The sequence below is a fragment of the Anguilla rostrata genome, chromosome 11 (assembly GCF_018555375.3).
Source record: "Anguilla rostrata isolate EN2019 chromosome 11, ASM1855537v3, whole genome shotgun sequence".
NCBI classification, from domain to species: domain Eukaryota; kingdom Metazoa; phylum Chordata; class Actinopteri; order Anguilliformes; family Anguillidae; genus Anguilla; species Anguilla rostrata.
The window spans coordinates 6,109,318-6,134,001 of record NC_057943.1 but is presented as its reverse complement, the minus strand read 5'-3'; the positions used below and the strand labels follow the sequence as shown (position 1 = coordinate 6,134,001).

General features: G+C 46.6%; 3 protein-coding genes across 5 annotated transcripts in view; all 3 read right to left on the bottom strand.

Annotated features, from left to right (window-relative positions):
* plekhm2 (pleckstrin homology domain containing, family M (with RUN domain) member 2) overlaps window positions 1–3,131 on the bottom strand; it is a 28,088-nt gene extending 24,957 nt beyond the window's left edge. The window contains exons 1-2 of one of the 2 annotated variants that reach the window (XM_064300725.1): window positions 2,517–3,131; window positions 1,653–1,857 (exon numbers count right to left, since the gene is read on the bottom strand). In XM_064300725.1, the coding sequence (XP_064156795.1) occupies window positions 1,653–1,712 (60 nt within the window). In that variant the 5' untranslated portion in view covers window positions 1,713–1,857; window positions 2,517–3,131. The remainder of the gene's footprint in view (window positions 1–1,652; window positions 1,858–2,516) is intronic. The other variant, XM_064300726.1, reaches the window with a different exon arrangement.
* A 443-nt stretch (window positions 3,132–3,574) lies between these two features.
* Window positions 3,575–16,808, bottom strand: zbtb17 (zinc finger and BTB domain containing 17). 2 transcript variants are annotated; one of them, XM_064300723.1, is made up of 15 exons: window positions 16,613–16,808; window positions 14,979–15,238; window positions 14,370–14,549; window positions 13,712–14,125; window positions 13,281–13,367; window positions 12,184–12,443; window positions 11,801–11,943; window positions 10,529–10,829; window positions 10,032–10,119; window positions 9,740–9,856; window positions 8,989–9,109; window positions 8,707–8,837; window positions 6,816–7,103; window positions 6,324–6,413; window positions 3,575–5,942 (listed from the first exon to the last, which is right to left on the bottom strand). In XM_064300723.1, exons 2-15 carry the CDS (start codon window positions 15,181–15,183, stop codon window positions 5,572–5,574), a joined length of 2,796 nt encoding a protein of 931 aa, XP_064156793.1. In that variant the 5' UTR covers window positions 15,184–15,238; window positions 16,613–16,808; the 3' UTR covers window positions 3,575–5,571. The 2 variants fall into 2 exon arrangements, with proteins under 2 accessions (XP_064156793.1, XP_064156792.1); XM_064300722.1 differs by having other exon boundaries at window positions 13,281–13,370; window positions 16,613–16,806.
* Window positions 16,809–18,452: 1,644 nt separating this feature from the next.
* Window positions 18,453–21,651, bottom strand: hspb7 (heat shock protein family, member 7 (cardiovascular)). Its single transcript, XM_064300729.1, has 3 exons — window positions 21,030–21,651; window positions 20,013–20,146; window positions 18,453–19,532 (listed from the first exon to the last, which is right to left on the bottom strand). Exons 1-3 carry the CDS (start codon window positions 21,199–21,201, stop codon window positions 19,353–19,355), a joined length of 486 nt encoding a protein of 161 aa, XP_064156799.1. The 5' UTR covers window positions 21,202–21,651; the 3' UTR covers window positions 18,453–19,352.
* Window positions 21,652–24,684: the final 3,033 nt, after the last annotated feature.

Sequence of the window (24,684 nt, the reverse complement as noted above, 5' to 3'; positions counted from 1 at the left end):
TCACAACCTTCAAATGACAGATCAACAGCCTGGATTCATGGTTGAGCAATTGTAAAAATTGCTCCGTTTTAGATTTTTTTTAATTTATTCTGTTTATGGACACATTTAACTTCTTTATGGTTTATACCAACATGAAGAGTGTAAATGTCATGCCTCACCTATTCAATTTCTGTCATACACCCTAATATTTTGAGATTGCTTTTTGGTTTTGCTTCTCCCCACAGAATAAGTTTAAAAGACCACAGCAACAACGTGCATGTCTATTGAAAGACAGTGGAAGGTGACAGTTGATCGTCATTGGCTAAAAAGTGAAGCAATCAGGCCTGGGCAGAATTCTCTTTTTTTCCTGTGTTGCTAAAGTTTGGTCTACCAGCTGATTGAGAAATCAGTCAAGGCCTAGGGGCTGTGTCAACACCATATGCAAATTCAGCCTTAGAAGATCCCTTACAGAAAGAACCATACAATTGTAGGGCCATGTCAGAAACCAGTAAACAATCTTAAAATGACACCGTCATCTTGGGGCCCGACGTATTCTTTTCTCATGATTCAACAAGTATTTTAGCCACGAGTGACCTAATCTTAATTCCAGCCGCCTGACAGTCATGTGACCGCGGAGGTCTGGTGGAATCAGGAAATCCCAAATATTTAAAAGCAGAAGCACCCGGAGAAAATCGCTGATAATAAAAACCAATGAGACGCGGGCTATCAATATAACTGAATGAGGACGCCAGTCAAAAACACAATGAAGTCCCCGGTATAGCAGTACAGGAGGAAGCAGTGCAAAAGTGGTATAGACAAACAGACAGGTACAGAGACAGACAGAAAGCGCAGAATGCCTGGATGGATACTCCTCAAACATAAGAAAAAGAGGCCGCATTACATTTTGCCACAAAATTAATGGCAAAAGAGATGGCCAGAATCTATAGGCAAAATGCAATCCAAGCAAAAGCGTCATCCATTAAACAATAGTGCGCAAAGGGACGTAAATGCTGCTGGATGGTCAGCAATTCCCATTTTGCACTGCGGACAGCATAGTACACATAACATGAATTGCACATAAGGTCATGCACCTTCTATTTTAAAGATCGTTACAACAGCAAAACAATAAGGGCAATTGGATTTAAGGACGTAATAACTTCCACGACCATGCATCCAATTGAAAACTGCCGCTTGGGTTAGACGGCCATTGTTTATTTGACGTTAGCTTTCTTCCACGTGTAAACTATGAGTATGTTACACTAAACAATACATTACAAGCTAGCTGCATTAGCTGCCGTTTTCGTCACACAAATAAAAAGCGAAGGATGTTAATGCTAGCTGTCTTCAATATTGTCGACGTCTTTCAGGCAAATAAGTAGGGCTTTGTTTTGATTTCGGCAGTCTCTAGCTGACCCAGTTCATATCTAATCGTGCACATAGAATAAATAACGCACACAGCACAAGCCACAATAAGACGACTTGTAGACATTGCGACTAGTCTACATTACAAAAAAACGACTTTTTCTCCTTATGAGTGTTTTCAATAGGCCCGCGCTGGAATGTGTCATTCCTTCTCTTAGCTACAGGCCACTGAGAGAAATAAACCCGGATTTCTAATTTGGATATTATCTGTCTACGGCGAATGTAATGCGGTCCGAGAGTCTATTGCTTACCTTCTTTACAGAGAGGGAAATGTTTTCCAGTATTCTGTCTTTGACTTTGAGTTGATCCATCCCTCGGTGTCTCCTAGGCCGCCTGCGGATGGCAGCTGGTCTCCGGTGTGATGGGCGAGTTTTGTCCACTATTCCTCCGACTGTCACGAGCAGATGTGTCCACCCGCGTTCTTACCAGTTAGCAAGCCGCTTTCGTTTTTCTCTTCTGGAGAATTGGCGTTTTTAATTTGGTTAGCGTTATTAGAAGTAATTCGTTCACATGCTAGATAAACAACAACAGTCCAGTTTTCACTTCACAACATTCGGTACAAAAAAAATGTAAAGTTCAAGGTTGTGACATCTGTTATTTACAAAAAAATACGTGAAGGCTAGCCAGCTAAATTAGCGAGCTAGTATCAGTCAACACCTGGCGCTCGTGTAACGTACCACTGACAGCTTGGTCGCCAGCTCGCCAGTCTTTTGGCTGCTTATCATTGAACTTCACGTATTGTTGTTCTGAATTTAGATACCAATACCTTTAAAACTAGTCCAACGTTACCCCTTGTTGTCTTGCAAGCTAACGTCAGCTAGCATTACGTCTCTTGCCAACCTTGTCAACATGCTCGGTGCAAGCGAGTAAGCCGTCTAGTACCCAGTTTAGTTAACATATTCATACTCTAGCTAACGCCTGCAGCTTTGTTCGAACCTAGCTAGATAGAGGCTGTCCAAATCGTTAGACTAAAGAAGAAATTATCACTGTCTTACTTCAAGTCGATATTCCAAGTAGAAATTATATTACAAACAAGACATCCCGTTAAAAAACAACAAACCATGCGTTTACATGAACAAAGTTGACAGCTAGCTAGAGCTAGCTAAGTTTCTTACCTGCATAGCTAAGTGCCTTGTTATCACTGCGGGTTAGCTATAGCTAGAGTACTAAACTTGGCTTATAAGTCTAGTTAGTTAGAGTTCTAGAAAAGTGTACGGGTATCATGGACCTAGAGGTACAATGCTGGCACACTGACAATGCCACCATCTGCAGTGTGTTACCTAGCAACAGTTAATGCCATTTTTCTAGACCAGCGAAACAGCGGCTCTCAGCTAGCTAGCTAATAGCAAAGAGATTCGAATCTCTTTGCTAATAGTTAAGAGCCCGACAAAACTTCCCGGTTTCATGTGAACAAGGCAAGTCAACAACTCGTGACAGACCGACGGATGTGACGTCACCTACGGACCCATCGACAACAAAAAACCTGTCCAGTATCCACTGAACTGCATAGTTCATTGCCAGTATCCAATGAGCAGTATGCAGTTCATTACCAGCATCCAGCCACCAGGTTCCAGCCTGTAGCTAACTTAAAATGAGCTTTGCTTGTATTTAGGTCTTATAAAAAATGAAGGAAAAACGCCCTGCTGGTTGTCTTTCACAGAGTTGGAGCCCGCCAACATATGTGGAGGAGAAATTTAACCTTTATGAATGTTTTTTCCACATTATGAAACCAAAGTATGCTCATTGCATTTAATATCTTCAGAAACCCTAAATTCCAAAGGAAAAATGCCCTTTTCAAATGCACACCAAAATATGTCCTATGACTCCTGGGAACTGGCAACCCTGTATTCTCTCTTTGTCTTCTATATCCCCCTGAACTTTCATCTTTCCAAAACATGCAAAAACATTTTTTTTTAAATCAGCCATTTGTTTTAATGACCTCAAATGCCTGTTTTATAGCATAAATTAATACCATACTTCAAAACCCATTATTTTGTAACAGTAATAAGATATTCAATTAAGTGGACTCAACATCTTTTTTGTTTGCTTTCTTCAAAAACACAATTTGGCAAGTTAATCATTTAATAATAAAGATAATTTCTGAACTGTTTGTAAAGAAAGAAAAAAACAAACACTTGTAATTGTGGCCATGGACAAAAGACACATGAGCTACTAATGAGTAATTAATTTATTTGCCATTTATTTAGTGCATTATTTTTGGACATCAAGAATAATTTCTATGGAGAAGGGTAAACTCCATATTTCTTTCCAACTATATTTTCTTAAATAATATCTTGTGAATGATAACCAAAGTGTTTCATTGCGTCTTACAAATTACTCTTCAGCTCTTTGTGCACATTATACTGATTTTGTAAACATGCTCAAGTGTATATCTTATGTCACAGGGGCCTATACAGTTATGGCATTACAGAAGGATGGCACCCTTCACCAATACATCATTAAAAGTATGGCTTTTAAAGTAAATACATCAAATTAAACTCCAAATACAGATATTGAGATCATGTTGGTAGAATTAGTATAGCTAATAGCAGAGGAAGTAAAAAGCTTTAGCAGTATATGGATGACTGATGGGCAAGGTGTAGAATTGCAAAAGCTTCTATCAAACCCTATGAAAACCTAGCATTTGCAGTACATGTCTTCCATTACCTGACTGGTGAAATTATGGAGAGTGAATATGAAAGGCATCGCATTTACCTGACTCAAGACTTTCTCCCCATCTATGACTCACTCTCAAATTCAGAAAAATTCATGTCACGGTCGCGAACAAATTTAGACCAGGAAAACAATTTCCAAAGTACTGGAGGTATTGTTAATCCCACAGTCATCATGATGCATTTTTAAAACACCTTCTCATTTACTTTATTAGAAAACAAACAGAGCATGCATTCGAAAACACTTCAAAATGCACCTTGGAAGCCCATGTAAATATGGTACCAGTGTTTACTATAAGTGGGGTTTAACGTATTGATTTAATATGTCATCTTCTGTGGGCGGGGCTGGGGGGGGGGGACTTCTAGGGGAGAAATGTTTCTCACACATTTCCTGTCAAGTCGAGCATCGTGCCAAGACATGATGTAAACATTTACGCTCACTAAAGCAAGCCGGGTTGACCCAGCTTTCATACGATCTGCTTAATGGGTAACAGGAAGAGACATAAGAACGCAAGGACTAAAATAAAGCTATTAAGGACTAAAATAAAGCTATCTGGAACGATAAATAAATGAAATCCCCAGCTGTTCCGTTTTCCTGGGGTCCTGGAGCTTAGCAGTACTGGACAAGGCCTATCCACATTAGGACAATACAATATCTTGGGCAGTTCAGAAAGCTACTGTACCCTACCATGTATGCACTGTACACCAAAGCTCATCACATTAGTCGCTGATAAAATGATCAACTGATCGGATTATTTTGACACTAAATTGATACTGCCTTGCAAATAAATTCAAGTACAGAACCCCAGTTTCAGCTCCTGCACATTTTATACATATTATTTACTGTACGTGTAGTTTTCTTAAAGTGAAAAATATGAGTGGCGATAAGCTGGCGATTGGCTTTGTAATATTTACTCTTCCTGCAAGGACCAGTAAAATGTGACTAATTAAATAAGAACATTAGGGAGAGAAAATATTCTGTTTTCTATTCCGGCCAACACAACCTGCGATTTGACGGGATAAAGATAAACAGGGGGAAAAAAAGCAGCATAGACACAATAATACAAATTAGTCACATCTATACTTGTGGCCAGAATGACTCACCTTTATGGAGCTTATGACAAAAGCTTTTCTACAATGAGCGCAGATTCTGGGCGATAGGAGGCTGAATTGATGATGAAAGTTGAGTATAATGTCCTTATATGTCGTGTTTGTTTAGCCTCCACAGGGGAGTGCGGCATTGGTCTCTCAACCTTACACGGGTTAAAGTTTTCAAATGCGGCCAGACTCGGCGACCATTTTCCAACAACAAGCACACCGCCTTCCTCAGCACCGGTGAGAGCCCACAAACCTTAATTCCATCAGCCCCCCTCACCCGCCCCCCACCCCCCACTATCGCAGCGCCACATGCATTTCGTCATTTCATTAACCCCCGTTTAAAACTCTCTAGCCCCTCTTCACTCCGTTTGACCCCCACACTCCATGTGCACCGGCTCCGCTACGGCTTCCGCCCCGGCCCCCTCCCCCCCGCCGGCCCCCGCCTGGGGCGGCTCGGCCTGGGCGGCCATCTCTTCTCCTCCCCCCTCCTCCACCTGCCCCCCCTCCTCCCCCCATCCCCCCTCCTCCTCCCCCCCTCTCCCTCTCCCTCCGTGCCTTCACGCGTCCGGAACAGCAGCTCCCCCTGCTGGATGACCTGCTCGGTGGCCTGCCAGGCGGCCTCCCCCCCGTACTGCTGGTAGAAGTCGGAGTCGGCCTGGAACATGACCAGCGCCTGGGCCGTGTGGATGCGCACGTGCTGGGCCAGCGAGCTGGCGTCCAGAAACTTCTCCCCGCACGAGTCGCAGGCGTACAGGATCTGGGTGTTGGGATCTGGGGGGAGGGGAATTTAACACAGGGAAACATTGTGGACGTGTTAGAAACACAACACCAAAAGGTAAAACGTGGCAAGGTATAAGTAACGTGTGTGTGAAAGCCTGGTTTGCAGGGCTACTGTAAGAACTGACTGCTTACAACTTGGTTTAACTTGATTTAAGTTCAGCATTTTAATGTCAAGTTTCACATTCAAGGTCCCAGTTCTTGTGCTCTGACAAAGTCAAACTAAATTCCACATAAAGAAGGTACTGCAACAACTCATTTTGCTTCCTAATCGGAATGAAGGAAAGTGTAACAGGTTCTGTGCAGTTGTCTTAGCGGTGTGCTGGTCAAGTGATTGGTCATGTGACCGGTCATGTGACTGCGCATTAGCCTCACCCGCTTCCTGCACCTTCTCCACCGCTTTAGTTATTTCTGCTTTCAGAGCCTCCGTCTCGTCCGCAGACACGGACGCAGCCACGGGCACCACTGCGGGGGGGGGGGAGGAGGTTTCAGCGAGAAACAGACACGCCCCTCCCGCTTTTCCTTTGCCCGTTAATACCTTTACCGATCCCGTTTCCATAAAACGTCTAAATGCACCCCGTTCCCCATCAACGTATTGCTCTTCTATTTTCTACCTTAAGTAGTTCCCTCTACAGAATTTCCTCTCCCTGCAGCGTTAGCAGGACTCCCTCCCCAGGTACGCACCTGCATACAGAGTATGCACCTGTGTGTAGAGTACCCACAGGTTGTCTTCTGCACCTGCGATCCTTGGGAGAGAATCCTGCAGCCGCTGCTGCCCCCCCCCTTCCACTTGCCCGCCCTCATTGCCCTTTGCCCTTTGCCCTCTGACCCTTCCCCGTTTCAAACGCAGAGCGCGCCCCCCCCCACCTGTGAGCTGAGCCACGGCGCTGGCGGCCAGGGCCTCGGTCGCCAAGGTGACGATGTCGTCCGTGGTGACCGTGACGATGTTGACCTCGCTGTCGTCCAGCTCGGACGCGGACGTGGACGCGGGGTGCAGCCTGTCGCCGCCCCCGTCGCCCCCGTCGCTGTCGGCGCCCGACACCACCAGCCGCTTCATGCCCGCCCGGCCCTGGTGAACGGTCTTCACGTGCGAGCGCAGGTTGTCCACGCGGTTGAAGCCCCGCCCACACTTGTCGCACAGGAAGGGCTTCTCCCCTGGGCGCCGTGCGAGAGAGGGACACAGAGGACAGGATCAAAGTTAAAGGAAAATAATAATACGGGAGTTTCATGACCAATTAGAAATGGTAAATGGTAAATGGACTGCATTTATATAGCGCTTTTATCCAAAGCGCTTTACAATTGATGCCTCTCATTCGCCAGAGCAGTTAGGGGTTAGGGGTTAGGTGTCTTGCTCAAGGACACTTCGACATGCCCAGGGCGGGGTTTGAACCGGCAACCCTCCGACTGCCAGACAATTGGTCTTACCTCCTGAGCTATGAAATGATGGGAGGACATCTAATATGGGGCGGCAGTGTATATGCAGGCAGTGTATACTTCAGCATACATCCAGCTGTATAAATGGATGCTATGTAAATGCTATGTAAAATGTCGCTCTGGATAAGAGCGTCTGCTAAACGCCTGTAATGCAATGTCATATTAACAGACATAAATCACTGCTGCACTGATACATATATTCCACAAGGGGGAGACAATTTATGAGTTTTAGCAACTGCAAAACCTTCCAGCACACGCAAGTCCAATGAATAGTCATGGTATTTGTTCTGTACCACTCACTGGTTGTGTTATTAGTTTTGCGTGTGGTGAAAGGTTTTGCACATGCTAAAGGTCTCAGTAAATCAGGCCCTAAGTGTAGCTTCACTTGTCAAGCTCCCAATATATGAGACTGGCAAACTTCCCACTCCAGTGTGGCATAAACCGTCTGCGTTGGGCATGTGCTGCACTAATAAACTAGATTTTAAAAAAATTTTATTTAACCTTTATTTACCCAGGGTAGGTTCACTGAGCACAGATTCTCTTTTGCAGGAAAGCCCTGCTTCACACTCATTCACATTCACACCTGGGAGCTGCCCAGTACAACCACAATCCTCTATTGTTGGCCACTGAGCAGCTCCACTGGAGGGAGAGAACATTTTTTAGGCAATTAAGTCAGGGGATGATTAGGTGGCAAGTTTATGTGAGAGCCAGATCTGGGATTTTAGCCAGGACACCGGGGAAACCGCTACTCTTTGCGAATAGTGTCATGGGATCTTTAATGACCACAGTGAGATGGCAAGTTAAAATTTCTGAATCACAATCTTACATAGGTGGAAGTCACAGCTGCATTTAGCAGTTCTAAACCAGAACATGCTCTCTCAGGTGATGCTCCAGTAAAGTAAGTACACGGTAGCCAAGCCTATCAGGCTTAAAATTATCCACCTACCATAAAATGTGCACTTCGCCCCAAAAAGCAGGTAGGATTACTTCGCAAGCAAAACAAGCAGGCAGGGAAAGCAAGCAGATAAGTAATGCGTCTGCTTGTTTGTTATTTCATTCCATCATCATGTGGCACACGGCCACCAATCCAAGCAGGGAAAATCGATATGGAATGACCCTCGAGGGGGGGGGAGGGGGTGGGTGCATGAAATTTAAAAACTACCCCAGCCAGCAAAATCCATTATCAGAAACCTGCTAGCACACCAAACAATCACAGAAAGCCTATTACAGACTCTATCAGCTATTCCAGACTCTATCAGAGTACGTCCAGCCATCTCAAAGGTCCAGAAGAGTGGAACGTGTGTGTGATTCGCTGCGATACTACCTGTGTGGATGATGATGTGCTTGGAGAGGTCCCCGACATTAACGAAGGCCTTGTTGCAGACGTGACACTTGTGTGGCCGGATGTTGTCATGGTGACGTATGTGATTGGCCAGCTGGCTGGACTGGACAAACCTGGAAAGGAAAGAGAGAGAGAGAGGGAGTGATGGATAGAGAGAAAGAGCGAGGGATGCACTATTCCGCGACGTGTAAAACCACAGCGCCCGTCGGAATCTCGACGGGGCGGGGGACGCTGGCGGCGGCGGCGGCGGCGGTGGCGGCCGACCTTTTCCCACAGCGGTCGCAGACGTAGGGCTTCTCTCCCGTGTGCTGACGGACGTGAGCGATGAGGGAGCTGGCCTGGGTGAAGCCCTTTCCACACATGAGACACAGGCATGGCTTCTCCCCTGCAAATCACATGCACATTCACACACACACACACACACATTATTATTAGGATATTAGGATCATGTATAACTTCATTCAATTATGGTGGCGCCCCGATGTCCCAATGTGAGATCTTCTCTTGGGGCCCTAAATCACTGGAAAGGTGCCCCTGGCCTTAAGTGAGAGGTGTTCCCGTATGAAGAGAGATACCTGTATGAATATGGGTGTGTCTGAATGCTGTAGAGAGAGGTACCTGTATGAATATGGGTGTGTATCTGAATGCTGTAGAGAGAGGTACCTGTATGAATATGGGTGTGTATCTGAATGCTGTAGAGAGAGGTACCTGTATGAATATGGGTGTGTCTGAATGCTGTAGAGAGAGGTACCTGTATGAATATGGGTGTGTATCTGAATGCTGTAGAGAGAGGTACCTGTATGAATATGGGTGTGTCTGAATGCTGTAGAGAGAGGTACCTGTATGAATATGGGTGTGTGTCTGAATGCTGTAGAGAGAGGTACCTGTATGAATATGGGTGTGTCTGAATGCTGTAGAGAGAGGTACCTGTATGAATATAGGTGTGTCTGAATGCTGTAGAGAGAGGTACCTGTATGAATATGGGTGTGTGTCTGAATGCTGTAGAGAGAGGTACCTGTATGAATTCGGACGTGTCTCTGCAGCGCCCCCGGGTCAGCAAACGCCCTTTGGCAGTGCATGCAGACGTAGGGCTTCTCCCCACTGTGCACGCGCAGGTGTCTCTTCAGGTTACCTGTGCAGGGACGACACTGTCAGTCACAGGTACACAGGTACACAGGTGCAGAGGTAAGCAGGTACGCAGGTACCTAGGCACACAGGTGCACAGGTACGCAGCTATGCAGGACCACAGGTAAACAAGTACACAGGTACGTGATATGGTACGCTGCCACTCCCTCTGGTGCCCTTACCGGAGGTGGTGAACTGCTTCCCACACTCCTTGCACTTCAGGGGGCCGTCTGTGATGTGGATTTTCAGGTGAGCCTTCAGGTTTCCCACCTTGGAGAACACAGGCACAACCATGTGAGCAACGTGGGGCAGCATAATGTGGCATATTCCTAAAGGAACGAGTCTTGTAAGCTAAAGGTTGCATGTTTGATTCCCAGGTAGGACACTGCCATTATACCCTTGAACACGGTACTTAACATTTACATTGCTTCAGCATATATCCAGCCGTATAAATGGAAACTGTGTAAAAAAAAAGATGCAAAAGCTGCATAAGTTGCTCTGGATAAGCTAAATGCCCATAATGCAATCTCTACATCTCTTAATCTGAATTAATTACAGAAACACAGCAACCCTCAGACGCCCTGCTAGTATGGAAAGGCTTATGAAACGCCACTAGGGTGAAAGGATAGCGTGTGCGTATGCGCTCCCGGGGGTGAGCCGCGGCCCCCCCCCGCCGCACCTGGTTGAACCTCTTGTCGCAGTGCGGGCACTTGTGGCCCTTGTCGGTGTCGTGCGTCTCCAGGTGGCGCATCTTGGCGGTGGGGTCGGAGAAGGCGCGCTCGCAGTAGTCGCAGTGGTAGGGCTTCTCGCCGCTGTGCACCAGCTGGTGCCGCTTGAGGTTGCCGGACGTGGTGAAGAGCTTGCCGCAGTCGTCGCAGCTGTAGCGCGCCTCCCCCGTGTGCCGCTTGCGGTGCAGGTTCAGCAGGCTGATCTGGCGGTAACTCTTGCCGCACGCGCCGCAGCTGTACGGCTTCACCGGGCTGGGGAGGGGGGGGCAGGGGGAGGCAGGGATGGAGAGAGGGGAGGGGTGATAGATTTATAAATAAGAAGGAAGAAATCAAATCAGTCGGGGGATATAGGGGGCGACATAGCTCAGGAGGTAAGACCGATTGTGTGGCAGTCGGAGGGTTGCCGGTTCAAACCCCGCCCTGGGTGTGTCGAAGTGTCCTTGAGCAAGACACCTAACCCCTAAACTGCTCTGGCGAATGAGAGGCATCAATTGTAAAGCGCTTTGGATAAAAGCGCTATATAAATGCAGTCCATCCATATATTTTAGATGGGTTGACAGTGAGACCAAGCAGGCTATTCATCATAATTCCATTCTCATAACACACAACTTAACTGCTATCATGATACAGCAGTGGTTTCCAACCTTGCTCCAGGAGATCTACCATCCTGTAGGTTTTCACTTCAACCCGAACAAAGCACATCTCACTCAACAGCCATTGAGCTGCTAATTACTACAATCAGCTGTGCCAAATTAGGGTTGGAGTGAAAAGCTACAGGACGGTAGATCTCCTGGAGCAAGGTCGGAAACCACTGTGATACAGGATAAATATAGTTTCATTCCTTCCACTTAAAAACAAGTTCTCCATTAGTACATTATGTTCCAAGTAAAAAAAGCATGTATCAATGAGTATCCATTTCTGGTAAATGGTAAATGGACTGCATTTATATAGCACGTTTATCCAAAGTGCTTTACAATTGATGCCTCTCATTCACACACACACTCACACACACACCAACGGTGAAAGGCTGCCATGCAAGGTACCAGTCAGCTCGTTGGGAGCAATTAGGGGTTAGGTGTCTTGCTCAGGGACACTTTGACACGCCCAGGGCGGGGGATCGAACCGGCAACCCTCCGACTGCCAGACAACCGCTCTTACCTGTCGCCCCACATTTCTCTCAAGTATAAGATGAGAATGAAGCGGAGCTCCGCCCCTGTGCTGACCTGTGCGTTTTCTCGTGGGCCTTGCAGGCGGCGGGGTCAGAGAAGGCCTTGTGGCAGTCTCTGCAGCTGAAGGGCTTCTCTCCCGTGTGGATGCGGATGTGTCTCTTAAAGTTCCCCGTGTGGGTGAACTTCTTCCCGCAGTCCTGGGACAGGGGGCACACCCGAACACAAGAGACCGTTATACCCCGGAGCGAGTTTCACACACGCGGGAAAACCGGACACACAAAATGTGAGATGTAAGGCCAGCGTAAAAACGGTTAGCTCTTCATGGCCCTTCAGAGTTTTAAAACAGAAACGCACGGGCAGACATGCACATGCCCCCCCTCTCCGCTCCCCCCCCCACGGGCTGCCCCCCCCCAGCCCCCCCCCAGCCCCCCCCTCACCTCGCACTTGTGCGTGACGGAGCCGTACGCTCTGGACTCGCTGCGGTCCGCGAACGTCCCCGACCGCGACTGCTTCCCCTCCCCTCCGCTCTCCTCCATCCCGGTGTCCTCGTCCTCCTCCATGTCCTCGCCCTCCTCCTCCTCCTCCTCCATATCCTCTTCCCCGTCTTCCTCCTCTCTGTCTTCCTCGTCCTCTGGGTCCTCAGCTGTGTTCTCGTCGCTGTCCCCCTTCTGTCTGCTCTCCCTCGCCAAGTCTTCATCTGTGGACGGAGGTGTAGCACAGTGGGTAAGGAACTGGACTTGTAACCGAAAGGTCGCAGGTTCGATTCCCGGGTAGGACACTGCCGTTGTACCCTTGAACAAGGTACTTAACTGAAATTGCTTCAGTATATATCCAGCTGTATAAATGGATACAATGTAAAAAGCTATGTAAAAAAAGTTGTGTAAGTCGCTCTGGATAAGAGCGTCTGCTAAATGCCTGTAATGTAATAATGTAATGTAATGTGAGAGAGAAATAAAAAGAAACACGCATTTAAGACACACGCGTCAAATAAAACAAACAGACACGACATACTATTTAATACTACTGAATGCAGCAGTGGGTTCCAATCCCTGTCACTGGAGATATACCATCGTGTAGGTATATCATTTAGACCCTAATCTGGCACACCTGATTCGACTAATTAGCAGCACAACCAGATCTCCAGCTGTTGAATGAGGTGTGGCTTTGTTAGGGCTGGAGTGAAAAACGAAAACGAAAAGCGGTAGAGCTCCAGGAACAGGCTTTGGCATCACTGGAATACAGCGTGTGAAGGTGCTGTGTTTAATACCCCATCCCAGCACTTTTTCGTAATTTGTATTTGTCCTAATACTGTAGCTTATTCTTCTGCCTAGTTTGTTTTGTAGAGGTTAGGTCAGAATAGTGCTCACTGTGTGAACTGTGTTCTTGGCTAGAAAGAGCTGTACAAAATAAGTATTGTACCTTCCTGAACCTGTGTTTAGCAGTTGTCTATGACCATGAAATGCACTTTTTGTACGTCGCTTTGGATAAAAGCGTCTGCCGAATGAATGTAATGTAATGTAATACGCGAGGTTACCCTGTGAGAGAGAGGGCCTCACTGCACTCTTGGTCCTGCCCCTGCGGGTGCTTACGTAAGAACTGCTGGCTGTGGACCTGAGCGGGACTTCTGAAAGAGAAACACAGTCACTCACCAACACGCGTGTCTGGAGGGGGGGGGGGGACGGACACACAGGCAATCTGTATGTTAATTAAGCAATATGGCACAAGAGGCCGTGCTGTATCTTGAATACGGTCACGGCTGCAGGGGTGCATCTATTTGGTAATGTTATTTATCATTAATGGTTTGTGCTGGGAGCGACACTGTTAAAAACAGGCTGCTTGATTAACTGTTACCGTATCAGATTTACAATAACTGTAGAACGCAGTCTCTCTGCCAATCAGCATCCAGGATAGAAACAACTCGTTTTACGAAATGATGCGTAAACACACAGAAGAGCAGGTACTGACTGGGCAAGTAGTCCACGTCGGTGGGGTCGTCCTGAAATTCGGGGACTTCCTTCGGTGCCGTCTGGCCCGTCCCTAGCTCCTTCTCCTCGGGCCCTTCAGCCGGGGCGGACGCTTTTCTCTGACGGGCGACGGGGGCGGGTTTCGGCGGGCGCGAGGTCTGCAGCGCGGCGGGCCGGTCGTCAGCGTTCTGCTCGCCGGCGGCGTCGTGCTCCGTTTTCGCCGGTCCGGCGACCTCGCCCGCGGAAGCAGCCCCCGGGGCGGGGGCGGGCTCGTCCCCGGAGACCTGGGAACCTTCCGGAACGACCTCCGCCTCCTCCTGCGCCGGCCCCCTGCTCAGCGTCTGCTCCCCCTTGGACCCCCCCTCCGACGCCGCCCTCTCCCGTTTCGCCCCTCTCTCCGCCATCCTCTCCGCGTCTGAGACAGGAAGGCAAGGGGAAGGGTCAAAGGTCAAGTCAAAGAGCAACTTTTCTGTCGCTGGCCCTGTTTAGTCACTCCATCCTTGCACCAGCAACTCTGTGTCCAGGCATTAATTCCTATACTTCTCTAAAATTAACAATTCAAACAACACTTACAAAATCTACAAATTTTATGAATTGTCCAATTCAGTGTAGCAGTGCATAGGATACTGATGGCAAGGGCGAGACTAGTCTCCACTAACCGGCAGTGAGAGCTGATCCCGCGCTAGCTGATGGAGGACCAGCGAGGGACCGGTAGGCCTTGCAGGCATTGACAATCTCCTGCATCTGGAGAAACGTAGCCACGGCCAGCACGTCCTCCACGTTCTGGGGGCTCAGGCATAGCTTAGCCGTGTACATGAACTCCAAAACCTGCCCCAGACCTGTGAGGAACAAAGCCCCCCCCACCCCCAGAGGAGTCAATAAGAAACTCGCACAGATGTACTGACTCTACGGCAGTGGTCTCCAACCCTGGTCCTGGAGAGCTACAGGGTGTGCTGGTTTTTGTTTTCACCTTAAAATCAGCACCCAATTGAGACCCAAGACACCGGGTGAGTTGAGTTAACTGTGTAATCAACTGCTCTAATTGATTTATGAAGTGCAGAGTCACTATGAAAACCACCAGACCCTGTAGCTCTCCAGGACCAGGGTTGGAGACCACTGCTCTACAGGCCATAAGCACCTTCTCCACAACATGGCCCACATCTCTGAGGATCCCTGGTGTCACAAGTCGTCATGGCTGTGCCCTTAGGCCGGGAAACAGAAAAACAGACCGGCGGGGCATCGGACACACGTAGGCACGGGCGACATACCTGCTGCATTGCTGATGTCCAAATGTACCACATCCTTCTGGTCCAGAAAGAGGGTGCGGAAGTAGGCGCTGCACGCAGCCAGCACGGCCTTGTGGGCCTTGAAGTCCACGCCGTCCACCACAAAGGTGCAGTCGCACAACAGGCCCAGCTGGCGCTGGTGGTTCAGCTGCTCCAGAACCTTGCCACTGTGCCAGGGGAAGTCCATTGTGGAGACAGGCAGACTAATGGTGGCTTATGGGTGTTACCGCTGTCTCAGTCCGCTTCAGAAACACGGCACAGAGAGAAACGTATAACCATACAAGTGGTCAAATTTATTCAAAAGTGGGACTGGGAGGCAGTATCTAAGGCTAGTGTATTAGTGGAGGAACACTCTAAACCTGATTGCCTTCACAGTCAATCACAAACTGTTCTATCTCTACTGCAAAACTAGGTCATTATAAAGCTGTTAAGGGTTATGAAACAGATAAGAATAAAATAATTTTGTTAAGGAAGAAAGAGTGTGATCCAACAAAACATGCACTTACAAGGGTCTGGAAAATTACATCATCAAACTATATTTCATGGTGTCCTGATTACAATAAAATCAAACCACTCTGTTAATGTTTTGACCTCCAGAACACTGTGTGCAGCGCATCATAAGTAAGGAAGGGTGCCAGCCTCCTCCAAAAAGTGAAATAATATGTAGTGAAATCAGTTTCTTTCCCAAAACAGAGAGACTGGCCATAAAATACACATTATCTCAGCAGTAAAACTAGTAAAACTTAGACTGCTGTGAAATACAGAAGGACAGTCACAGAAGGGTTGGTTTATGTCCTAGACATGTCCAAAAGTGAAACTATTCAATATCTGGGAATATTGTGCATGGTTCTGGCTCCACAATTGATGACATATATTTACAGCTGTGAAATCCTGTATTTTTAGGGTTTTAAAATGACTCAAACTTAAAAGCTAGAACCTTCTGGATCTCTATGGTTCCAGTTATCACTTCAGCTGTATGCTCGTGGTTTTTACACCTGAAATCATCAATGTTCATATTTGTTTGACAAACACACTAGCTTTGAAGCGTTGTGTATCGTAACGCGGGGAATTAAACTGGTTGCTAACTAAATAATATAGAAAATGGGTAACGTAGGTAATGTTTAGCAATGTGTCCTCAAAACGAGCATGGTGTCCTGTGTATATTGTTGGTTTGCTAGCTAAAGCTAGATCTTTACCCTCGTTTTAGATACGAAAGACCATTAACGTCAGCATCTAGCCAGATAGCTAGCAAGATAAATTAGCAATGGAGAGGGGTGACCGAACTTGAAAGCGCAAGTTCTTCTTAAAGAACGCACACTGCAACTACAGAATGGCAAGCATACAGAAAACACAAAACACTTCATTTTTCCAATCGTAGCTTTTGGTTGACGATGCAGCGGATTGATTATATATCCTCTATCCCTCTATGCTCGCTATCCGGGATTAATTCAGCGTGCCTAGTAGACACCACATACGGACAAACAAGATGGCGGTAGAGACACGGGGAGGCCTGTGTCTGTCGGTTTGTCCTTCGAGCCTCGTCCTTTCTGTTCTCTTTACCCTCTACAACATACTACAGACTGAAACGATGTGTAAACAGCTATGTCGCCGCGTACCTTTATTCCAGTGTCATTTATGGCGGTGTTTTGGACGATTTTTTTCTACACTTCGTTGATCCCGTTCAATCGAGTGATTCGGTGATCGATCTCTCCCCTCAGACTAGATCCACCGCCATCTTCCGCTCTCTGATCGATTGATAGTGGCCGGGTGGCTAGTCAACCCGTGCGCACGCGCAAGCGCGCCCCTACGCCGTGACGCTATAATGGAACACTCGGGGGCGCGCCCTGCATACGTCGTGTGCTCAGAACTGTATTATGCGGTCGTCTGTTTTGCAAACGCATGGCTGGAGTTACAGCAACGAGGCATATGAGGTTCGTTTATAAAGTAACGGTACATTCTGGCAAAACAAACGTATGACTGGAAATAAATACCAGCTTAATTAAAGCATTGAGCAACTAAAAAGAACAGTTACAAATAACAAATATTGAAATTAACACAAGTGGGAAATAGAAACGTGTTCAAATACCTTTAATTATCTGCACAGTCATAGCTTGAAAAAGTAAAAAATAAAAAATGTTTAATTAAGCCATCTTATGTGCACGTGAGCTCAAATAGATAAACAGCAGTAGTCAACATATATTTGCACTTCTGAGGTTACCAATTTGGTACACATGCTGCATAATTTTTTCTCATTTTAGGTACTGAACACATACAATGCACCCTTTTATTTTTGATATTTTATGTCATTAGAATTGTAAGGAAGTGAAAATGGGTTTTCTACGCAGAATATATTAGCTCTGCACTGACCATTTTTAGGATAAATAGCTGTTAGTGGCGGTAATGGCGTGCACCTTTTCATGCCTCATTCTACACTAATATTGAGGGCAAAAACAAATTATAGGCCTACAGAAAAAATAGCTCTACAGAATTTTGTGAACTGTTTACATGTTTGGCTCTTGGTCATTGTTTTGAAAATGTTTAAAACTACTCATAAACCTTTCAATACAGAATGCTCGTCTTCAAGTCTCACATGTACATATGAAAGAATATCTTTGGGAAGAGGTTCTGGGTAGTTTGTAATGAGCTAACAGAACTTTTCTCAATGTTTTCACTGTCCCTGTAACTTTCTAGGTGCCAGTATGTGCCTTCTTTAGTTCATTTGCATTGTTTAAATGTCATATTTCAAATCCCCCATAACTATCAATAAAGATATATACTGTATATCAACATGGAGGGATGCAGGGGATGACATGAAAGAGTGAAAGTTTAGCAGAGAGCCTAAAAGAGAGGTTGAGTAGTGGCTACACGTCCTGTTTAGACAGAAGAGGAGCAGGTGGTAAACACAGAGAGGATGCAAAGGAAGCTTTGAGAACCCAAGTGTGTTCTTGCTCTCCTCCCAATGGCAGCTGATAGAGAACGCGGCATACGAGAGATGTAAATTGACAGCATTTATATGGCGCTTTTATCCAAAGCGCTTTACAATTGATGCCTCTCATTCACCCATTCACTCACACACCAACGGTGAAAGGCTGCCATGCAAGGTACCAATCAGCTCATTGGGAGCAATTAGGGGTTAGGTGTCTTGCTCAGGGACACTTCGACACACCCAGGGCGGGGGATCGAACTTGCAACCCTCCGACTGCCAGACAACCGCTCTTACCTCCTGAGCTAGGTCGCCCCTGTGTGGCTCACCATCCCCAAATACGCACACACGCACATGAGTGTGCACACACACACACACGCACACATGCAGGCACACACGTGCGCACGTACACACAGACAAAGTCACACACACACACACACACACGCACACACAAACAAACAGGCTTGCATACAAACACACACACTAGCTAACAAATATGCATGCACAGAGAGAAATGAAGAAATCCTCCTGAATTAAGTGTAACCATATTTAAATGTTTAATCACAATTTAGTATTTTTTACTATTTACAATACGGCATTTAAAATAAAACATAGTTTAATATTTTGTAGTGAAGGGATATGATTGACTAGGGAATTTACATCTGCTGTCTTATATATTTCAATACAGTTTGAGCCTATAAAATAATATCCTAATATGTCTTTGGTACATTGGAAGGGGTTATTTACAAACGGGGTGTTTTGGCTGGTCTGTAATGTGTGCCTGTGTGTGTGTGTGTGTTTGTACGTGCGTGTGCCTGCACGTGTGTGTGTGTGTGTGTGTGTATGTGCATAAATAGTCAAAAGAAGAGCTTCTCCACATCTGAGTGAATCAGAATGAACAGATGTCAAGAATTAAATTAAGATTGATTCTTACACACAGCCTCCCACTGGAGAAGCTTTCTGGATTTATAATCTACAGTGAAGATATCAGCTCCAAATCATTGGAGATATTGTTTATTATATAATCCTCTTAGAAGGATTTGATAACTGAAATATTAGTCTTTCAACAGTTCTTCAAGTCTTCAAATTCACTTCTGCGAAACAGTTCTGGTAGTATAAATAATGTGAAATTTTCTACTGTTTTTAATATTTCACTTAACACACGTCACACTTTTTCTAGAGGGTATGTTAAAAGTGCACATGACAAGAAATATCAGGGTCTTCAGGAAAGGCCCGACTTTCAGGAGCAGTTGTGGGAAATGTAGTCTTGTAGGAAACACAACAGAGCAGCTGAGGAACAGAGGCATAGAGGAGGAGGAGGATGATGAGGAGGCTGCTGAAGAATAAGCAGGGAGACGCAGCGTAAATAACAGGGTGACACGGGGAATGCCTGATGTTCCGGAGAGGAGAGGAGAGGAGCGTCCCGCCGTGGCTCAGATCTTGATTTCGGTGCGGAAGGTCTGAGCGTGCTCAAGCTTCGCCGGATGCCTGCGAGCCTTGATCGTCAGGGTTCCGTCACCCCCCAGCGATGACGTCACAGAGGTGGGGTCCACGTCGTTCGGCAGCTGGCACTTGTGGGTGAACGTGTTCATCACCGTACCATCCGTTGCCATCTGAGTTTGTGGGGGGGGGGGGGGGGGGTGGTTTGGGGTTAGGGTCAAAAAGAATGGAAATAACAGGAAGAGATGGAGGAGAAAGAGAGGGATGTTTCAAGGAGAATATGAAAAGACCATAAATCCGTCAAACAAACAAATGAGGCCTTAAGAAGAAATGACAGTGTCCCTCACATCAACAACAGGGGCGACTTAGCTCAGGAGGTAAGACCAATTGTCTGGCAGTCGGAGGGTTGCTGGTTCAAACTCCGCCCTGAGCATGTCGAAGTGTCCTTGAGCAAGACACCTAACCCCTAACTGCTCTGGCGAATGAGAGGCATCAATTGTAAAGCGCCTTGGATAAAAGCGCTATATAAATGCAGTCCATTTACCATTTACCATCATGTCCAATGCATGACTGATAGTAAAATATAGAGGGGAAAATTGCCTACAGACTGGTCAGCTTGCTCCTTTGACATATCAAGAGACAGGCCTGCTTACCTTTTCAGCGCGCACTTCAATCTGATTGTTGGAGGTCGTGACGATCACGTCTTCGGGGGAGAAGTCGCGGACGTCCACGGTGAACTGGTACGTATCGCCGACGGTCCTGATGTTTCCCGCTGTCCCCGAGTGACCTGAGGAAACAGCCAAGCGTCCCGTCAGTCATCCTTGACCCCATTAGCGGCAGTTTGTTTATGGAAGAACAGAGTGGAAAGGCACGTGAGGGTAAAGGTCATTCACAGTTCACGCAAGTCCTCTTACCCAAAAGGCCCGATGATGGCCAAGATCTGTGCCCAGCTGTCAAGACACCTGCCCTTTACTTTTTCATACAACGCTTCTGTATTAAACCATATCTGTTAGGAGGAGCCGTGGGACATGGCTGTATGACACACTGTGTGCACACGTGTGTGTGTGTGTATGTGCAGTCATGTATTTCAGTCGTTAGGCAACGGCCACCCTTCAGCCGTCCCAATGAGAGAGGCCGCATTCTTAACCTTGAATCAAGTACTCCCTGGCACATGGGCGCCTGGCAACCCCTCCCACCCCCTGCCGTCTGTCAACCTCACGTCGGGCATGTGGGTGTGCCCCTCAACACAACACCAAAATACCCTCACTCCCCCACTGCATTCCTGTTTGGATGACCGCTCTGTCAACACAGGGGGGGAGGGCGTGAGAGCTCCCCACCTAGAGAGCCATTACCGAACACCCTCGCAGGCGTTCTTGCAGTTGTCGCTGCATTTATCTCCAACGAAAATGCCTCCAACGGCGGCATCGATTCGGACGTTAATAACTCACGGTTCTCATAACATTTCAGACAGAACTCAGCCCCTTTTCCCAAGAAATTTCCAGAAAGGACGTTTCCCCTGCGGACAGCAGCCACGTTAACGTATCAATCTTCAGCACAACACCTTTTTTAAATTGATCGTGGAGCAGAGTGGAGGCACACACACACGCCATTGATCTACGACCGTACGGGGAGAACATGCCTCACCCCCCCCCCCCCCCCAGAAAGGTTACCTGAGAATCCCAACGCGCCCTCGAGCGGGGGGCGCATGAAGGACCCGAAATCCTCCGCAAACATCCCCCGGCTCTTCTCCATGTAGGGCTTGGAGGAAGAGGAGGACGAGGAAGAGGACGCCTGGTGGAAACTGCGCTCTGATCGGTAGGCAGAGGAGTTGGTCCCACTCATTGAGGGCTGGAGCGGGACGGTGGAGCGGGACGATGGATGGAGCAGGGGCGAGAGTCCGTGTGCGAGAGGAAGCCAGGAGCGGAAGAGTAGCAGAGGAGGGAGAAGGAGCAGTTTTGATCAGTGTTTTAAATGGTCCTTTACTGCCCTCAATAAACCCCAAAAATGTCCTTAGGAGGCAGGAGTTTCCCTCCTCCCGCTGTCAGTCTTCCCTTTGTCTTGACTGGTCTCTTCTTTCTCTCTCACTCTCTCTATATCTCTCACTCTGCTGAGATTCTTTTTGTTTGTGCTCTATATCTTTTTCTGTCCTCCCTCTGTGTTTGTGTCCCTCTCTCTTGTCGCTCTGTTTCTGTCTCTCAGATTACAATGAGCCTTGCAGGCATGCTCTGTCTTGCAGGCTTATATATTGTGGGTTTGAGTGATGGGCTTGTGTGTGTGTGTGTGTGCTGTATGTCTGTGAGCGAGTAAGTGTGTGTTAGGTGTGTGTGTGCACTCAGGGAGGTTTGTGGGATCGTCGGGTTCTATATTTACCATCAGAGACAGAGAAAAAGGCAGCGAGAGTTTGAGGCTGGAACAGATTGGTCTTATAAGGTGTCTAGAGCCCCAGAAACGTTGCAGCCAAAGACAGAGAAGGACACAGAGGAAAGAGGAAATGGAGAGAGAGAGAGAGCGACTTTAGGGGGAATGATTTTACATTTGGCTCTTCCAAATGCAATCTATTTACCCTCAGGCAACTGTTCCCTCTCTCCCCTGATCTCCCTCTTTCTCTCTTTTCCCTCACTAATTTCACAACTGTCCATTTTAATTTAAATTAATTACTGAGCTTAAAATGGACGCAGTCAAAATTCACACCACTGGTATCCCCGAAAATGAGTTTTAAAAGACTGTCCTTCTGCTAGTCCTCGTGGAAATGGCATACAAGTTAAAATAAGCATATTTCAGATGGAATAATACAAAATGCACTGTGTTTTTACATAAAAAGGGCTGCAAAATTGCAGAAGAACTACACAAAGAAAATAATGATTGCTAGGTTAGAACATTTTCCATTTTATTCTCCCTAGTTTCTGTTTTCTCGGTGCTGTGTCTCTGTTTTTTTATTTTGTTCCAGCTTCACCTGACACTCCCTTTCTACCTGTGCTCAAAAGAGGCGGAAGGGTGGTGAAAAACAAACGTCAATCCTGTGATGGAGATGGAGGGAATAACACAAAAGGGCAAAAAAAAAAGATGGAAACTATTTGATGGAGAATAAGTAGTCATGGGTGGGTGATGTCAGGGAAAGGGATTATGGGATGTCGGTAGAGGGGAACAAAGCGGCTATTTTTACCTCAGCTCTGAATGAACGTCACGTTCCCGGCACGCGAAGGGGTGCTATGCTCTCAATCAGTCTTATCAGTGTGTTTTTTTAATTTTTTTTTAAAGGGTGTTTTTTGTCATGCAATTGTCTCGTATTTGAAAGAATATAATAACTAAAATTATGATTTCTCAAGGGCTCTTGGGCTGATTTGTGCTGTAATACAGGAGTTCTGCATCCAGAATTTTTTTTTCTTTTTTTTTTTTAAATTTGCTTGGCAAATCCTAATACGTGCTTTAAGATTAATTATTAACTATTGGAACTAACCCTAACCCTAACCTGCCTTGATACAGATAGCGACTAACAGTCAGTAATATTGAGTTATGAGGATTTTTAGATGCTGTTTCTGTGACGACAAGCAAGTTTCCTAGAACGGGCTCAGTCTTTTTATATGGTATAACTGGCACGGTGATTTAAGGGTATGTTCCGTTGTGGCTCGCTTGTGGTTAGGACCTCATGGCATTCCGTACCTTCCTCCTATCACAGCCCACTTTAAAAGCCTTTTTGCTAATCGCCTAAATCCAGCCCAGCCACTCAGCACCCTCCCTGAAAAGAATCCATCACCCAGCCCCATGTGTGTGAGTGTGAGTGCGTTTCTATTCTGGAGAACAGCAACACTGAGAGAAAGAGAGAGCAAGAGAGAGAGAGAGAGAGAGGGAGGGAGAAAAAGAGAAAGCAAGAGAGAGGGGGAGAAAGAGGGAAAACAATAGAGCAAGAGAGAGTGAGAGGGAGAGAGCAAGAGAGGGGGAGAAAGAGAGAAAGCAAAAGAGAGAGAGCAGGAGAATAAGAGAGCAAGAGAGGGGGAGAAAGAGAGAAAGCAAAAGAGAGAGAGCAGGAGAATAAGAGAGCAAGAGAGAGGGAGGGCAAGAGAGGGAGAGAGAATGCACGAGAGTGTGTTTATAGTTCCCAGCAATTACTGTGCCCCCTGGTGCTGAGTGAGTAGATATTAGTTAAAAAGTAAACAGGCCAGCCAGCGCCCACGGCCCTCAGCACTTCCTGGGTGACATTGGGTGACCTTTGGGGGAGGTCACAGACTGCAACAGCTTAGCCCGGGCTCAGGGCTGGCTGTGAGAGCGAGGGTCTGAACCGCACGTGGCTGGGAATAAGATTGAAAATGCGGGTATGAAAGCGTGTGCCTCCGCACATTTTCAACACGTTAGTCACAGTTGCCCCAAAGGGCTAAAAATATCCGCACACCCCAGCCCTACCCACACGCACGCATACACAAACACAAACGCTTACGTCCGGTAACAGGACAGTGTCTGTCAGTGGGTCTGAATTACGTAACCTGCCCCACCTTCATCGTCCAAATGTCTGGCTTTGGCGCTACCCCCAAATTACACAGAAGCATTAGCGACAGAGTACCGTACTGCCAGTGCTTTTTTTTTTGTAGATGGGAACAAGCTCAGAGGCGACTGAGTCTGTAAGAAAGACATTTTGGGCTGCCGTAGATAGGACACGCCATTGTTCGTGGCAGTTCCACATTAAAGTTCCATTTTGAAAAAAAAATTTTTTCGAAAAAGGAAATTCATTTCAAAATACGATAACCCATCATTCCCCTCTCACTCACGCACCCAAACAATGAACGCATTGATTCTCGTAATGGTGTTCTCACCGTGGATGAATGCTTCAGTGGGCTTTCATTCCATTGTGTGCTTTCGAAGAGGGAACATGCTCAGCCTCTTTATGATATTTCTGTGGCCCGTGCAGGCAGATCTTAAGGACTTGGGGGGGAAAAATAGAGACAGAAAAGAAATCAGACTTCTTTAAAAAAAAAATTGCAGGTCTTAATAAGCTTATTAGTTCAATCAGATTGAGAAAAACAAAGAAAAAGAATGCTGATGGCTCAGCACCAGAATCAGAGGGTCGATGAAAGAGTGGATAACATCTGAATTTCAAGCAAATTAACTTGCAATTAGGTACACAGAACTAAAAAAAAATAAGGGGCCATGTATTGCTACAATTATTGCAAATATTTATTCAAGGCAGGTGGGGTACAGAGTGCCATGTACAAATATTTTGTGTTGTAGCCTTATAATAAACCTGATGTCGCCTCTGATTCACATCAGCACGAAAACCTAAATGGGTTAATTATTAGTTTTTTTTATTTCGTAAAAGTCCGTACTGTAAATGGA

Bases quoted from the DNA above. Each gene is read 5' to 3' on its own strand.
- zbtb17 (XM_064300722.1), bottom strand. From the start codon at position 15,183: ATGGACTTCCCCTGGCACAGTGGCAAGGTTCTGGAGCAGCTGAACCAC. The intron at 13,371-13,711 runs GTCAGTACCTGC...TTTCTCTTTCAG, and splicing joins CGACGTGGACTACTTGCCCA to AAGTCCCGCTCAGGTCCACA. The intron at 10,120-10,528 runs GTGCGGCGGGGG...GTGTTCTCCAAG, and splicing joins GCGACAAGAGGTTCAACCAG to GTGGGAAACCTGAAGGCTCA.
- hspb7 (XM_064300729.1), bottom strand. From the start codon at position 21,201: ATGAGTGGGACCAACTCCTCTGCCTACCGATCAGAGCGCAGTTTCCAC. The intron at 20,147-21,029 runs GTAACCTTTCTG...CTGTTTCCTCAG, and splicing joins GGGCGCGTTGGGATTCTCAG to GTCACTCGGGGACAGCGGGA. The intron at 19,533-20,012 runs GTAAGCAGGCCT...CCACAAACTCAG, and splicing joins TTGAAGTGCGCGCTGAAAAG to ATGGCAACGGATGGTACGGT.